The sequence below is a fragment of the Gymnogyps californianus genome, chromosome 27 (genome assembly GCF_018139145.2).
Source record: "Gymnogyps californianus isolate 813 chromosome 27, ASM1813914v2, whole genome shotgun sequence".
In the NCBI taxonomy this organism is placed as follows: Eukaryota; Metazoa; Chordata; class Aves; order Accipitriformes; family Cathartidae; genus Gymnogyps; species Gymnogyps californianus.
Genome location: NC_059497.1, coordinates 460966 through 477124, shown reverse-complemented (window position 1 = coordinate 477124; position 16159 = coordinate 460966). Strand labels below are relative to the sequence as shown.

The following is a 16159-nucleotide window of genomic DNA, read 5'->3' as shown; positions in this document are numbered from 1 at the left end:
TTTCTGAAAACTGCATAATGCCAATGCTCCCATGCAGCTCTCTGTAAGGACAGGAATACAACATATGCATAAAGACGCTGGAAACTGTTAATAGGAGCCCTACTACAGCTGACTTCTTTACCTTTGAATTCACCCATAGGTAGCTCGCTTGTTACAGTAATTTGGCATATGAGACTGAAACTAATGATTGCACAATTGCTCCTTAAAGGTTTGCTTCAAGGAAGTTGAGAGAGAAAAGCCTTGCCTGACACAGGCAGGAGCTGGACTGAAGTTCTGTCCGGATCCATGGTAGTGATCAGACAACTCCAACCCGCAGACTTCAGAGTTGAACGAACAAGTACTCCAGAAAACAGCCAGGAATGATTCACATTTTTATTAGGAAAATCAGAAATAAAATCTAAAACCTGTTGTTTAACAGTGACAGCGGTGTTTCAGTGAAGTGCATGGAAGGCATATTGCAATTTAAAGGTGCAATACAGTCATTAAAACAAATAAAAAATTACAAGAAATCTTACAGAATAGGGTTAACAAAGCCACTCCTTACAGAGTACCATGAAGCCCTGTTATAGGAACCTATGTACCTCAACCTTAGACCAAGGAGCCTTCTTCAGGGTTGTGCCACCGTGTAAAACATGGCTGTGGCACAGAAACTCTTCACGATACTGTACAAAGTCCGACTCTCTGTAACTTTCGATAGAGCAGATGGAGTGCTGTCGACAGGCTCTTAAACAAACAAGTCCCGAGGCTGACCAGACTATAACTTCAAAAACTGTAAAAATTTAGTCACATAGTACTGCTCCATCTCGTGTACTGTACTGTGAGGACAGGATGACAGTACTGCACAGGAGTAAGTACTACACAGAAAACAAACCTTTAAATACCCATTCTAGTTACAAAGTAACAAATGGTAAAAATCAGTATCAGTAAAATTTAATATTCCATACAGGTTAATTATCTAAACAGCAATTCTTCCGTTATTGGTGTGAGTACCAAGGGCTGACAGCTCCCTGACATGGCCAAAGTGATGCAGGCTACAAAACTCACGCCATATTAACTCATGCAAACACATCATACACAACCTGCACGCTCCTGCATTTTCTTACAGTCGCCCTGGCCACAGGGAGCTGAGGGGGGAACTTCAGAGAGGACGATTCATCGTTACAGTAACACATTTCAACTAGAAAATACACTTCTCTTGAAAAAGAAACATGCCGGTTCTAGTGAGCACGATGTACCCTGTCCACCCATCTCTGACACAGCAGAGGTCCATTCACCCGTAAGCGAAGCTACTATCGAAATCCATCTATCAGACAGAAAACTAAATGACGTGTAAAGGGAGTCGAGAACTAAATACTTCTCTCTTCACTGCACTGTTGTTCTTAATGTGAGCTAAGTAGCAGAGTCCTGGAGTCTCTGAACTGTTTTTTGAATTCTTTACAATTCTCATGAAAAAAACTCTCCAACACATCCCTGAATTTTGCTCATTTCTGGTTCCATCAGTCACGTTAGTGTCTTGTGACAATCACCGTAGGTGCCACCATTCTGTGACTCACGCCAGGAGCAGCAGGCTCACGACCGCGTTACCTTGTCCCTTCCCCAGCCCAGAGGGAGGACAGACCCTTCACCTTGCCCCATTCACCAACTGCAGCAATCCCGTACCTGCCAGCTGCAGCTACCCCCACACCACACGTCCTCCCTAGGCCCAGGAACGGCCTGCTAACACTCCTGCAGTTTAGAAGTACAAAACCAGCATCAGGTATGGCAAATGAAGCCAGAGAAATAAACTTTTCCTGTGCCCTGAGCAAGCATCCTGCTGGGAGCAGGGACCAGTCAGGACCCCAGTCCGGCAACTGCCCCCATGACCGTCCTTAACGCTGAAATAAAGGTTTGCAGTGCCTCCGGCTTTGCCTCACTCTGCTTCACCGAAACCTGCATCTCTGAATCTGCCGCCTCAAGCAAAAGCTCTGTTAGGAAGAGGCAGCCTGCGTCATCCTGAGCACTGAGGTAAGCTTTCCACGGCTGGATGCCAGCTTTGCTCATAGCAATCGTCTGGATGTGGACAACGTGAAGAGCCGTCTGTATGGTATCCGGATGAACAGTCCCACACCAGGGCAGAGAGAGGCGGCAGCTCATGTCCAAGCTCAGCCAGGTCTTCTCAAACTGTTCTGCAGTCAGGTAAACATCAGGAATTAAGGTCAAGCTGCCCGTATCGGGATGAACCTTGAGGACTTCTTTATTCCCTTCAGAAATCAGTGACTCTGAAATGAAACCACAAACGTGTGAGATGCAGCATACAAGGTGCAGCTCCCAATTTCACAGAGAACATCTTATGGAGCCATCAGATGAAGGCGGCTGGAATCACAGCACCCGCAGCAGCATCCCCTGCACAAGACAGTCAGAACACCAAGTCAGCATTCTCAAAGCACTGCGATCTTCTTCCAAAGAAACCCACATGAGAACACCTACTGACAAGGGGAAAATGGATCGCAGATGAAGGTGAGGCAGGTTACCTGTGTCTTTGTTCCTGGAGTCAGTACAAGGAGAACAACTGTAAGAGGGTTCTGCTGGCTGGTGAGCAGTGACGAGTGCCCAGCGTTCTCTGCCATAAACTGGTGCAAGAGTATTAAACTCTGAAGCCCATGTATTCACAGGTCGCTCAGTTTGGTCTTCCAGGAGCCCCAGAGAGGGGTCAGACTTGGGGCTACACAGGACCCGTTTCACTTCTTCCACACCAGACTGCAAAAGGCGATAGTAGAACAATCCACGGTCTCGTACTGCCATATCCATCTCCTCCTCTGGGAATTAGAGAGACGTTATTTATGGAGAATTCTATCATCCAGATTTCCCCGAAGTACTAACCCTTAATTACTAAAAACAGATTCTCAGGGATACAGTGTAAGCCTGTTACACTCACCAACCAGACAGCTAGGGGCCAAGCACCAGCCTAAGGCATAAAGCCACCTCACCTTGCCATCCTGGATGGCCTCCTCACAGCTAGGATGCTGACACACGGCATCCATGCACTGGGGACACAGCCAAACCAGGTCCCAAAAAGCCTGTACTACCGCTGCAGCGGAACAGGATGAAGGGAACCCACCTATGCAGTAATAGAGCAGTCTCCCCAGCATGTCCTGACACTCAGCAGGACGAGACAGGAAAAGTCGCACCAATGCTGTCAGAAGCTCCATCTTCACTGCTGGGAACATCTCCGACTTCACGTTCTCCACAAAGTCCTCTAAAACATAGGGGGCATTCGCTACTTTCTCACCATGTGCGCCCAGGAGCCAGATCAGCGCTTGCTTGCCCTGAAGGAACCACAGAAAAAATAGCAAATAGGCGCTGTTTTCCAGAACGACAGTGTTGACATGAAATAAACAGATACGAGAAAACAAGTCTCCAGAAGATTTCTGATCTTTGCCCGCCAATCGCGAGCCAAAGGAAAGCCAGTCACTGTCCACCCATCCTCAACAGCTGCCAGCCCACGGCACAAAGCCACCTTACCTCGCTGTCCTGGATGGTGTCCTCACAGCTAGGCAGTGCCCGACACACAGCATCCGTGCACTGCGGACACAGCCAAACCAGGTCCCGAAAAGCCTGTACTACCGCTGCAATGAAACAAAATGCTCAGCATTCCCCAAGGGGGGGGGTGGGTGGGGGGAAATCAAAAACCCCCCACTCAAGAGACTTTGCAAATCTTAGCTAGGGAGGTCAGTGCCTTGCTTGTGACTATGACTTAAGACACCCTTCTTCAAAGTCCCATGACACTGCGTTTGTCAGAGCAAAGTTGCACCAAGCCTAAAATAAAGCACTGAAACTCCAGATTGTTCCTCTGGCTGCTGGAAAGTAATCTCTCTTCTGGACATTCCCCAGCCTTTAAAAAGACACTGACTCATGATGCTTCAGACACACAAGGTTAGAATGACAAATTAAAACTAACACCAATTCAAAACGAGTCTCACGAACTTTAGGTCAAAATTTTAAAGGCTCTGCTGCCCACTTACAGAAACACCAGCAGCTTCTGAGATCTAATTCAACAGCTGAGTGCAAGCACGTGATTTTCAAAACCGAAAGCAAGACCATTTAAAACAGAGGGCAGAAACAGCAATGATATGAAGTTAGATCTGAGGGCAGCAGATGAAAAAGAGAAGCCTGGGTACAATTGAATCAGACTATTATATGAGGAACAGAAATCACAAAGATTTAAAAGATCTATTAATCATCTTGGCCCTCAGTCACTAAAATGTCTCTGCCGAGTCCCTCACTCCCTAAGTCAGCAGGTGCAGCCAGAAAGGAGCCTCCAGATCGGACCATGAACGCAGCTATGACCATCTCCCCCTTCACCACAAAGAGCAGTTCCTAAGGAAGGAAAAACTACAATGTCCGGTCACACTATGTACCCCCAACTCCACCAGGAAGACTTCCACCTGAAGATGCCAATTAAATTAAAAGCCAAGTGCCTTCGAGAGCCTTGAGTTTGGGATCACGAGCCCCAGCAAGGCCGCTTCCTGAAAGCATAAGCCAGGCAAACGACCTGCAGATGATTACCTGAAGTGATATGTTCCTGCTGCAGCCCCAGGAGCTCCGTCAGAATCCCCACACACTGTTCTGTGTACGTCCTAGCAATATTGCCTGCAGAGACGCCAAAGAACATAGAAGTCAACCTTTCATCAGAGTGAAATAGGAACCATGAGCCCAACTATTCCTCACAAACTCACTTTAAAGAAACAGTCTTTCTCTTTTCCTTTTTGACTACAATTTCTGAAAGTGTAGTCAAATGAACTTGTTCTCCATACAAGGGATACGTTCCTTTTTCTGAAGCCATGCCTCAGAAGAAGTCTGAACTTTTCTTAAACGTAACACATAAGAAAAGCATTTTAGTATCCCTGGCTTTCTCCTTATGAATACTATAGAAACTTACCTATTTTAAAGCTTACAAAAAAAAAACCTAAAGTGCCCCAAATCACCTTAACTCTGCCTCCATCACAACTCAAAGAACAAGCAGGTATTAGAGCAGCTCCTCCACCCACTACACAGTTTCATTCAACACTATAAGGCTCATTAATGAAGATGAAATTACACAATTTCTTTAGAGCATCTCATCAGAGCACAGACATTTGAACGAGATTCAAGGACATTATGCACAACCTGAAACAGTTCAATGCCAGGACTTCTGAAAGAATCAGCACAATCAATCGTGGTTTAGAAACACACACAAAACGTTCCTGGGGAGGCTGGTCTACAGAGGGCTGTACTGCGTCAGCACAGATCAGTTATTTGGCGTTTGCCCAGATATGCTTCAGCAGAGAAAGGCCCACCTTGAAGATCTAGGGCCGCAGCTGCTCCCGAGGCAAGACACAGCTCTTACCTATGGCAAAGATTGCCCCTTGGGCAAGCTCTACCGATACATCGGTGCAATAGCCCTTCAGCTCCTCCAGCACTTGCTGCACGTTTTCATCATTCACTAGCTCACACAACACCTCCATCTTTTGGCATTTGATGTAGTGGGGCTCTGAATACGAACAGAAGAACTTTTTGTAGTGGCTGCTAAAATGGCCAGGAAGGCTACCAAGGATCTGACGCACATGGCACAGCGCAGTGAAGCAGAGCTCCCTGCTCTCCGAGGTGCAGGCAGACAGCAGCGGTCCCTTCACTCTCACCAAAACATCTGCCTGCACATGCGGGTACTCCCTGGCCAGCACTAGGAAAAGCTTGGTGGCTGCCATCACAACGCTGGGGCTGCTGCTTTTGAGATAGCCATCCAGTAAATTGAGTATGTCGAAGAGTTCCTCCTCACTGCGGGGTCTGTAACGCAGAAGGAAGGTAAGCACCTCGCTTTGCCCCCACTGATCCAGATCCGCCATCCTGCCAAGAGAATAAACACAGTTTGCAGTCGCCAAGAAGCGCATGAAGATCTGTGCTGTGCAGCGTAGAGGCCTTAGCCTCTGAGATTCTTAGTCTCTGTTCCAAACCAAATGCTATGCTTCAGAAGTAGAATCCACAATTTTATCTCAAGAGAATTGACCAGTTTATGCACATGGGCTTAAGTCAGTATAAGTCATGTGCACTTTTGCTGTCGCTCTAAGCCAGACAGCAACATTGACAAGAACTCTGGGCAGAGCAATACCCCTCTTTTGCCAGACCATGTAGAAAAGTTAATTTCTTCAAGCAATGGATAAGTTATATACCTTATAACGGATTGGGAGAGACATTCTAGAACATACCTGTCCCACAAATATATCATGTGTACCGTCACCAAAAAAACCCCAAAGAAACTAATCACATTAACCTACAATTCCAAAACAAACCACCAGCTGGAGCAAAGACTCCCTGGAAAAGCAGGGCATCTCAGATTCCTCTTAAGACCTTAGCATAAAAGCAATTTAGTTTCTCTTAGGATGGGCACCTCCATCTTTGGGTGCCTGACTCGTCCCTTCAAGTTCTGACAGGAGCCCAGAAATACCTGCTCTGCCAGCGTACAAAACGCAAGAACAAGGATGAAGCTTCCAGCACCATCTTAACGTCAAAGAAAACAAACCTGTTGAGAAGATGATGGGCAATGGGTTTGTTGATGACAACTCCTCCCTCCTTCTTCAAGATCTCTTCTAAGGCCCTCAGACAATTCACGACTACAATAGGATCCCGGTCACGAAGCAAACTGTATAGCTCATTCACCAATGCACCATCTGCAAAGAAGCAGAGGTCGTTATATCAAATTCTGTCGACACGCTGCAATTTAATCACTGTCTATAAGCATTTATCACAAACAAAAGATACGACTTGAACTGGGAGAAGCAGTCAACAAAACTTCCAGCTCCACACTAACACCTGCCCTTGGCACAGCTTTTCCCGGAAGGTCTGCGGACGCGAGAATGGCACCCGGCCGGTCGGAGACCGCGGAAACGGCGAGGCGTTGCGGGAGGCCCTGTAAAAGCAGGTACGAAAGGGGCACTCTGGCGTGGGACCTCGCAGCGCCTGGCGTTTCGTTAACGATGCGATACGCAGCGACAGCCCGCTTAGCTTCCTCTTCCTCCCTCTCTCTGTCCCGCAGCCACGACGACCCAGAAGCAGCGCAGCCAACCCGGGACGAACGGCAGGCCCGCTCTGTGCCCCCGCTCCCACGGGCCGCCATCCCCTCCCCAGCGAGCACGGCAGCGGGGCGGCCGGCCGGGCGCAGCCCAGCGCGAAGCCCGCTTACCCACTTCGGAGTCCCCCTGCAGCTTCACCATCTTGGCGCAGCCCAGCACGGCCGCTCTCCGCACGTAGGCGGCCTTGTCCCGCAGGCCGCTGAGGAGGGGCTGCTGCAGGTACTCCTGTATGCCGGGCATCCTGCGGGCGGGCGGGCGGGCGTCAGCGGGCCGCCGCCCCGGCCCGGCCCCCGCCCCGCCGCGGTCCCCCCCGGCCCCGGCTCGCCCCCCACCCCGGTCCCCCCCCCCCCCCCGGCCCCGGCTCGCCCCCCGCCCCGGTCCGTCCCCCCCCCCCCCCCGGCCCCGGCTCGCCCCCCGCCCCGCCGCCGCCGCGGCCCACCTGAGGCCGCACATGCTGCGGAGGGCGAGCCCCCGCACGGCGGGGCTGGGGTGGGCGCAGTCCTTGCGCAGGGTGTTGACGGCCAGCAGCGCCAGCTGCGGCTGCCGCGGGGCCTGCGCCCGCACGTACAGCGACACCAGCTTCTTCTGCACCACGTCGGCCGCCGCGCTGGCCTTCACCATCTCCGGGAACAGCCCCGACACGTCCGCGCCCTGCGCCATGTGCCTGCGGCGGAGACACCGCTCAGCTCAGCGCGGCCCGGCCCCCGCCGCCCCGCTCGCCCGCCCGCCCGCCCGCCCACCTTACCGGATGACGCGCAGGACGGCAGCGCGGTACCGCAGCCGATCCGCCTGCACATGCGGGTTGGCCAGGGCCCGGCGGAGCTCCCGCAGCACCTCCTCGCCGCCCAGGTACGGCATGGCCCCGGCCCCGCGCCCAGCTCCGCTCCGCGCCGCGCCGCCCGCAGCCGCCGGCCCGCGCCGCCGCGCCCCGCGCACACGACCACGCCACGCCCCTGACGTGCCGCCCCGGCCCCGCCCAGCCCGCTGCGCACGCATCCCGCCCCGCCCCTGACGTGCGACTCTGCCCCGCCCCGCGCCGCCTGCGCCTGCGCGGCACCGCCCGCCAAATTCGGCGGGAACGCGGCGGGGCGGCCGCCCGCCGGGGGCAGCGGCGGCCGCCATGAGCGGGACGGTGATCCCCGGTACGCCCATCGCCGTGGACTTCTGGAGCGTGCGGAGGGCGGGCGGCGCCCGCCTCTTCTTCCTGTCGCACATGCACTCGGACCACACGGTGGGGCTCTCCAGCACCTGGAGCCGCCCGCTGTACTGCTCGCCGCTCACCGCCCGCCTCCTGCACCGCCGCCTCCAGGTAGGTGCGCCCGGCCGCCCCCGCCGCCCCGCCCGGCCCGGCCCGGCCCGGCCCGTCCTCACCGCCCGGCCCCCGCAGGTGCCGACGTGCTGGATCCGGCCGCTGGAGGTGGGGCAGAGCCATGTGCTGGGCGAGGAGGTGACGGTGACGCTGCTCGACTCCAACCACTGCCCCGGCTCCGTCATGTTCCTCTTCGAGGGCGCCTTCGGCACCATCCTCTACACAGGTACGGGGCAGGCCCCCGCGGGCCCCGCCGCCGCCCCCGCCCCACCCTGACGGCCCTGTCCTTGCAGGGGACTTCCGCTACACGAGCACCATGCAGGGCGAGCCAGTGCTGAGGGGCCGACACATCGACCGCCTCTACCTGGACAACACCCACTGCCACCCGCACCGGCCCCTGCCCTCGCGGCAGCATGCCACGCGCCAGGCCGCCCACGTCATCCGCACGCACCCGCGGCACCAAGTCGTCATCGGTGAGTGCCGCCTCACGCCGCGGTGCGCTCGCCTTCCCCTCCCCTCGGCGGGGGCTCGTGCCCCCCTGCCCTGCCCCGGGTGCGCTGCTCATGGCTCTCCTCGCAGGTGTGTACAGCCTGGGGAAGGAGACGCTGCTGGTGGACCTGGCCGTGGAGTTCAGCACCTGGGTGGTGGTGAGCCCCTGGCGCCTGGAGCAGATGCGGCTGCTGGAGCTGCCTGACGTGTTCACCGCCGAGGAGGGGGCCGGCTGGATCCGCGCTGTGGACATCACCGAGATCCGCTGGGACACCCTTGTCAGCTGGAACATGCTGCACCCTACCATTGCCATCCTCCCTACGGGCAGGCCCGTGAAGGTCACCCACCCCAACATCCACCCCATTCCGTACTCGGATCACTCATCCTTTTCGGAGCTGTGCGAGTTTGTGAAGTGGCTGAAACCTTGCTCGGTCATCCCAATTGTGAGGGGTGGCATGTGCCAGTCTTACTTTCAGAAATACCTAAGTTCTGCCCCCCAGGCACTTCCTGACCTCAAAATCCCAGAGCCTGTGCAAGAGTCGGTACAGCAGCAAAGCAAAAGGAAGGGGCAGAAACCCATGTGTCTCTTGAAAAGAGCTGCCCGGCATTCCGTGCCCCGAGGAGTTGTTTATGAGTCCCCAGAGAAATACACTGAGGAATCTGAAGAGTTCATGGGTGTTAAGGTTCCTCAGCAGAACTACTGCGAGTCAGCTTTCTGCTCCAAAGAAGGTTGCACTTGTCACACGGGCAAGGAGAAAGGGAAGGAAGAGCTGAGTGGAGAACAGCCAGGAGTAGCAAGAGCAGCTAGCGCTGTTAGCCAGGCACCCGTTTCTGATGAGCGCTTTCCAACTGGATTTGCAGAGCAGTATTTACTCACTCCCTTAAATGTCCTAAAGCAGAATTCCTCACAGAAATTTGACAAGCTGGTAGAAGATTTCTTTAGGAGGGGAGAAGCGTCCTGAAAAATGGCATGACGCTTGCCAGTGCCAATGCAGCTGACAGTAGTGATTCTAGAGGTCTTACTACTGCATCCCATTCTCTGTGCTCAAGTTTCCGGTCAGGAGAGAGGAGCTCAGCTATGGGGCTCTACTTTCTTTACCTCTTATTAGAGGACAAGGAGGAAACTAGAACCAGTTTGCAGGCGTAAGATTTTTAAAATTTATTTATTTTTTATATATGTCGACATCTGTTGGGTCTCCACACTACGCTCAGGCGGTGCAGTCCCACTGCGTGTGTGCCTTGTATCCACTTTTTGCAGTGACTTACCTGTCGCTTGTGGCAAAAGATACTGCCAGGTCGATTCAAGCTGAGCTGCAGAAGCCATGAGCTGCCTGCAGCTGAAGTAATTAATGGTGATGTATGTGATGAAAGAAGCAAGACGGGGGAATCTGAGAGCCCCAAAGATTTCTCTTTCTGTATGTCTGTAATGCCTCATTGACAATGAGCGGTTCATTCCAAGATGCATTACAAATATTGTGTATTAAGGTACATTTAAAAAATGGTGCTTAAAGAAGTCGAGAAAATTAAGTGCCTCTAAGTCTATTAATCTATTTTCTATCTATTAATCTACTAACACCTCCAGACAGCACTGCTTTTGCATCCAGCCAACTGCAGCTGGACGCAATTCTGCTCTCCTGAAAGCACTGTCTTAATGTTAACTGTCAATGGTTTTTCAGGTTACTGGCTGGAAAAAATAGGAGTTGTCTGGGTTCTTGAGTTCTGGACTTTCCGGAATGGGTTATTAGATCCTCTGCAGTCTCTGCACTCAAGTCTGCATGTCTGAATTCTCCTTGACTGCAAAGCGCTTCTGGTAACTGCCAGTGTTCTGCTAGGCCCACTGCCTTCCCATCCACTGCCTGTTCTTATCACGCAGTGGCAAATGGGATGGAAGATAATGAAACATCTGCTTAGTAGTGTAAAGTGCTCGGTCTTAGCAGCATTGTTTGGAAAGAATACTGTGGCTGAGCAGCAAAATAGTCTCTGTTAGTTAGAGATCAGGCACTTTCCCTGCTCCAGATCAACTGCAGGGAGCCACAGCCTGGCTGGCACGGTCAGGAAGCCTCAGTGGTGTGACTCACCAGCGGGTACCTGCTGTGGAGCCTGGAAACATTACGAGTTGGCTCCCCATGGGGTCAAGGCAGCAACACTAGAGTGGATATGGTCACTAGGCACTTTCCTGGAGCAACAACCAGCTTGTTATTCAGCTTTGTCTAGCCTCCTTTTTGTTACTTTCAACACAAAATGTTTCATGCGATCTTGATCAGGATCAGAGTCTCTTCTGAATGTAGTGTCCTGCAAGATCTCTCCAAGACCAGTCAGCTAGATGGATTGAGTTCCCTGAATCAAGCCAGGAAAGGAAGCGTTTGCTCTTTGAGCAAAGCTAGGGCTTGTGAAAAGCAAAGATGCCTGTAGATGCAGCAGCCACACCTGTTAAAAACAAGGCTGTGCAGAGCAGTAATCATGATGACAGCCGAGTGGGTATGTTTGGAAAGCTGTTTGGCAAACACAAGTCCTAACTCCCAACCCTGTGCCTTCCCAGGCACTGCAACATTTGTCGCTAGAATATAAGCAGCGCCTCTCACTGGGACTGTCTGTTGATTCTGCCTGCCGGCTGCTACGGGGATGTCAGAAGTGATGGAGCAGTGTTCTGTGAAATACACTTCAAAAGGGGTAGCAAGGGCACGTCAGGCTTCTTGCTGTGGTCTGTGTAGTCCTGTTTGTTGGAGGTTTCTGCATGGATTATTTGCTAATCAAAACTGGACTGCAGAGCTCCATCAGGTCAGTGTGAGTGGAGACACTGGCATCTTTTGTAACATCTGAGACTGCCAGGGAAATAATTGTGGTGTGCTTGTAGTGTTTTGTCTGCTGCTGGCTGCCTTGGAGATGCAGGCTGTTATTTAAATATTGTTGAAATTTAAGTGACTCATTTGACAGGCAGGTGAGTGAAGCACTGCCTGAACTCCCAGATTCCACGTCCTGCTCTCGCCTGCAGCCTCTCCATTGCTCGGAAGCAATGCGTGCCTTCTGAGTCACTGCTCCATTTAGGTATGTTGCAAATGACCTTGGAGATCAGATGCATTTCTCTGCTGATGTTTTGTGGCATCCAGCCTTTCCTCTTTTATTCTTATCGACCATTCTTATCAATCATTTATTCAAGTAAATGAAGTAGAGAACCTCCTGGTGAACCTCTGGGCAAAATGGAGTTGTAAATGGTAATTCTTTACAGAGGCAGCTCTGATCTTTAGATCACACAAAAAGAAGTGAAAATTGCAGAGACTTCAGAAGCTGGGGATCTGCACCCCATTTCTGAACGCTTAGTTAAAACTGCAGAAGAAATGCTGGCTTCTGTTACTAGAGCTTAAAAGGTAATTCCTGCCGCTTCAGAAAGAAATTATCCAAATCATATAGAGCCAAGGAAACCTAAAATCTTTTCATGGTTTTAAAAGGTGATAGAAGCAGGAGAGATTTGACCAACAGTCAGCATGCTGGAGATCTTTGCCTCAGCACAGCAGGTGCATGAGGCATTTTAGAGTGCCACACGTTTCCTCCCTCTCTTAGGTGTTAAAATACTACTTTTGTGTGTTATCCTAAAATCCTGGAAAACAAAACATGGCCTTGTGGGGAAAACTGGCAGTATAGTATTGCTGAGCTCTAAGGTTTCTGAGACTCCTTCAGCTTCCCCTGAAGTCTCCTGGCAGTAAATAGCTGGCCTTTCACAGGCCTTGTTCTCCCTCATGCTTGCCTCCAAAGTTTCCCTCTTTTCCTACCACCAGCCTAGCTCACAGGGGAGTGTTAGTGCAGCCGAGCGCTGGAGCGTCATGTACACCAGGGTCTGAACATGCTGCTTCCAGCTCAGCTGCACAGGGCTCTGCCAACACTGTTACCACAGGTGTGTTTTGCTCACAACAGCGACAATGAGAAGCTGTAGCCAAGTACTAGCTTGACTGTGGGGTATCTAAGGGCCACGTGCTTGGAAACTTGCAGTTATCCCGGCAGGAAAAAAAAAAATGGTGCTCAGACCAAAGCCCTCCCAAATCTATACGCACAGAGCATACTTGAGCTGCTTATCTCTGTTCCACAGTTGGGAACCAAGCCCTAATGGGATGAAACAACGCACCCAAGGCCTTACAGAGCCTACAGAGGAGCTAGGAAGGAGCCAAGTTCCTTTTGGCGAGTTTTCAGCACTGTTTGAACAAGCTGTGATCAAATGCTGGCATGTCACGAGGGCAGGGCAGGCTTATGGTTCTGGGAGCAGGGCTGCCTGCTGAGCTCCTTCCACACGGTTCCCTGTGAAAGTTCAATCACTATACTATGAAACAGTTTAGTTGGCTCTAGCTTCTCTAAAACAGCATAGAAAACTGTGAAGGGGTACCCTCCCTATGCTATGGAGAGGAGGAAAAGTACTCTTTAGGTTGCTGCCAAGAGACTGAGGTAAAACTTACCTGGCTCATGCGCTCCACAGCAAACAAGTGTATAATGTAACTTTGTAGGGAACACCCTAGAGCGCTCTGCTCAGTAGCATTTCTAACTCTGCTTCCCGTGCTACAAGGATAAAGTGCTTACGACAGCTCCTCTCTTCTCTGCTGCAGAGCTGCTGTCCATTTCTGCAGCGCAGGTTCTTCTTATTGTTATTTTCTAGATAAAAAGAATTGTGTAACGAATCTTTTCTTCTTCACCAAGAAAACTAATTCAATGAGTTTACATAATTTCCCATATGGTGTGTTGTAGCTTTGGGCTTATTCCAAATGAACCTCAAGCCTAAACTCTCTGGCTTTGTGCTCTTTTATGGAGCGCTCTGAAAAAGTAGTAGAATATGTAGAAAAGGTGAAAAGGTAGACTCACCCTGGTAATCATGTGAGGCGCCTTCTTCAAATGAGCTGCTGTCTGGCTATGGGTATTCTGTGTGCATTTGCGATTCCTTCTGCTAAATTTGGGCTCTTTTGCTAAGGTCGCTACAGTACCTAAGTTTTCCTTGCTGTCACTTTGTACTTGGCCAAATGCCAGCCTCAGCACAAGTGGCCATGAGTGGCCAAATCATTTTGGACAGACCTTACTGGACAGCAAGCCTCTTGGCCCTGGCTCAGGGAGTCTGGGACTTTGTGAGCCGGTGCCCAGGAAGATGAGAATATTTTCATTTTGTGCGCGTGCTCCACTCGTGACAGACGTGCGGCATGGAGCACCACATGGGGCCGATCCTATGCTTGCTTTCCAGGCATTGCTACCAGTAAATGGTGGAGCGTAGGACTCGTGCCATCTGGGAAGCCGTGCTCCTCGCCGCAACAGGCAGGAGCTGCAGAATTTCATGGGGGAGGAGGAGGGAGAGCCTGGGGAGGTGAGTTCTCCCCTTCTCATAGGGGACGAGTTCCACAGTGAGCCCAGGGTACGCACCATGTCAGGCTCCCTCGGGTTTCAAGGGGCTCTGAGCCAAGCCCTCGCCGAAGTGCTTTCTTGCTTTGGAGTTCACCAGAAACCTGAAGAAAATAAGGCCAAGAGAAATGTAGCCCTCAAGTCCTCCATGTAGGACTGAGACGTTCCTTTAGCAGATGGTAGAGAGGGGTGAGCTTCTGAATGGTGTTTTGCTGGAGGAAGAAAGTGGAAAATGTTATTTCTTGAATCTTAAGCACACACACGCACTACCTGTAGGATTTTACACAAGGGAGCACTACTGTCCCATTCACACGTCTCTGCTGGCAGCTTGTCTTGCTGTCCATTGCAATGTTATTTAGCACCCCAAATCATGGCTGCAGTTAGAGCTGCCCAGCACTCTCTCATGGAAAAAAGTTGCACTTAAGTTTCTGCAAAGCAGAAAACCTCCTCGGTACACCCCGAGCTTTCTCCCTCCCCGGGGGATCTGACGGTGGCCTGAGGATGGTTTAGAAAGGCGCTTGTGTAATAGTAAACACCAAGATGAAGGCTCTGTCAGCGTGCATTCCCGGATTTGAATTTTGGCGTGCGTCTGCGTGAACTTGCCGACCTGTCTGAGGTGGAGCACTGCTGACGGGTGGAGGCCTCAGCTGGAGAAGCCGACTGCCGGGAGGACGGACGTGCCTCTGCAGGGAGGGCCCAGCCCTCGCGGCAGGGGAGGAGGGGATGCTGTGGAGGGTCCCCAGGAGCGCTCGCTTTCCTGGGGCTTAGGTTGCTTTCAGCGGTCTCGGGGGGCAATTTCCTTCTGCATTTCGGAAGGATCAGTAGAGTAATTCTTCTGTTCTTGGGTTTTTATGTGTAGCAGATATTACTTGGTACATTTTAAAGATGAACACGCGACCATCCCTGATCAATGCACTCTTTGCTTAGTGCTAGAACTCGGCACTTTTTGTCTGAGGGCCAAGACCCGTCACACCCTCAGGGAAGTTATGTTATTAAATGTGCTGTGACATTCAGGGATGCGTAGGCATGTTTTTGCCAGCTCGGCATCACTGCTTCAGCCTTGGGTCGCGGTGACCCGTTAACGAATGCGCCAGGCTTACAGGACTGGCTTTCCAACAGCCTCAAAAAGCCCGAGATGACAACGTGCGGTGACTTTTCCTGGGCTGGTATTGTCTCCATCTTTCACCTTATTCCCGACTGCCTACAATGGTCTAGCTGTAGCAAACAGTGGATTGCAAGATCAAGGTATTTTGATTTTTTTAATTGCATGTCCTTTTTTCCTGCTGATCATCTCCATCTGGATGCAAACTACTATCCTTGATTCTTCATGCTCGTTGAGAGGTGCAAGTTCATGCTTGTTGCACTGCTGTTCATCTAAGAGTAAACATGAAGCTGTGAGAGTTTCTGAGATTTTGGCAAGAGTATTTGTAAACATTGTTTTAAAATACTGTAAGCTTTTGAAGGAACACCAAGCAACGTCTCTGTAATATTATTTTGACTCCGGAAGAGGCTGAATTAAAAACCCCTAGAGATGGAGTTCCTGAGTGGGTGATGCCGATCTGGCCCGCCTGATCCCTTTGAGAAGTGTTCGACCTCCGAGGAGCTGGTCCGCCCTTCTTTCCCAGCCTCAGGCACGCAAGAGGGCTCCGGCAGCCGCGGCCTCTTCCGTGACGGACGCCGGCTGCTGGGAAGCCCGGGGGCGGCACGCAGGCCGCTCCAGTGGGGTGCGGGATGCCGGAAAGGTTCCCGGGCAGCGGCGCTGCGGTCCCGGGACGGAAACGACCCTTGGCCCCATGCGTGGCCGCTTCACCACAGCCGCCCTCGCCGGCCCCGGGCCCGCGGGGGCTTCGTGCCGCCCGGGCAGAGCCCGGCCCGGCCCCGGCGCTTCCGCCTCGGCGGCGACGGCGCC

General features: G+C 52.0%; 2 protein-coding genes across 4 annotated transcripts; one reads left to right on the top strand and one right to left on the bottom strand.

The window, feature by feature from the left end:
* Positions 1-358: 358 nt before the first annotated feature.
* Positions 359-7943, bottom strand: AP4B1 (adaptor related protein complex 4 subunit beta 1). 3 transcript variants are annotated; one of them, XM_050911227.1, is made up of 10 exons: positions 7831-7943; positions 7525-7749; positions 7196-7326; positions 6536-6683; positions 5366-5862; positions 4546-4629; positions 3502-3605; positions 3098-3305; positions 2511-2795; positions 359-2258 (listed from the first exon to the last, which is right to left on the bottom strand). In XM_050911227.1, exons 1-10 carry the CDS (start codon positions 7941-7943, stop codon positions 1831-1833), a joined length of 2223 nt encoding a protein of 740 aa, XP_050767184.1. In that variant the 3' UTR covers positions 359-1830. The 3 variants fall into 3 exon arrangements, with proteins under 3 accessions (XP_050767184.1, XP_050767186.1, XP_050767185.1); XM_050911228.1 differs by lacking the exon at positions 359-2258 and adding an exon at positions 2326-2382; XM_050911229.1 differs by lacking the exons at positions 6536-6683; positions 7196-7326; positions 7525-7749.
* A 247-nt stretch (positions 7944-8190) lies between these two features.
* Positions 8191-13646, top strand: DCLRE1B (DNA cross-link repair 1B). The gene is made up of 4 exons (XM_050911230.1): positions 8191-8394; positions 8473-8620; positions 8688-8867; positions 8974-13646. Exons 1-4 carry the CDS (start codon positions 8206-8208, stop codon positions 9843-9845), a joined length of 1389 nt encoding a protein of 462 aa, XP_050767187.1. The 5' UTR covers positions 8191-8205; the 3' UTR covers positions 9846-13646.
* Positions 13647-16159: the final 2513 nt, after the last annotated feature.

What these genes read in the sequence shown, in the direction of transcription:
- AP4B1 (XM_050911227.1), bottom strand. Translation starts at nt 7,943, where the DNA reads ATGCCGTACCTGGGCGGCGAGGAGGTGCTGCGGGAGCTCCGCCGGGCC. An exon ending in CGCAGCATGTGCGGCCTCAG is followed by an intron (nt 7,327 to 7,524) that starts GTGGGCCGCGGC and finishes GCCCGCCCGCAG; the next exon opens with GATGCCCGGCATACAGGAGT. An exon ending in GCAGGGGGACTCCGAAGTGG is followed by an intron (nt 6,684 to 7,195) that starts GTAAGCGGGCTT and finishes GCTTCTTTGCAG; the next exon opens with ATGGTGCATTGGTGAATGAG.
- DCLRE1B (XM_050911230.1), top strand. Translation starts at nt 8,206, where the DNA reads ATGAGCGGGACGGTGATCCCCGGTACGCCCATCGCCGTGGACTTCTGG. An exon ending in CGGCACCATCCTCTACACAG is followed by an intron (nt 8,621 to 8,687) that starts GTACGGGGCAGG and finishes CTGTCCTTGCAG; the next exon opens with GGGACTTCCGCTACACGAGC. An exon ending in GCGGCACCAAGTCGTCATCG is followed by an intron (nt 8,868 to 8,973) that starts GTGAGTGCCGCC and finishes CTCTCCTCGCAG; the next exon opens with GTGTGTACAGCCTGGGGAAG.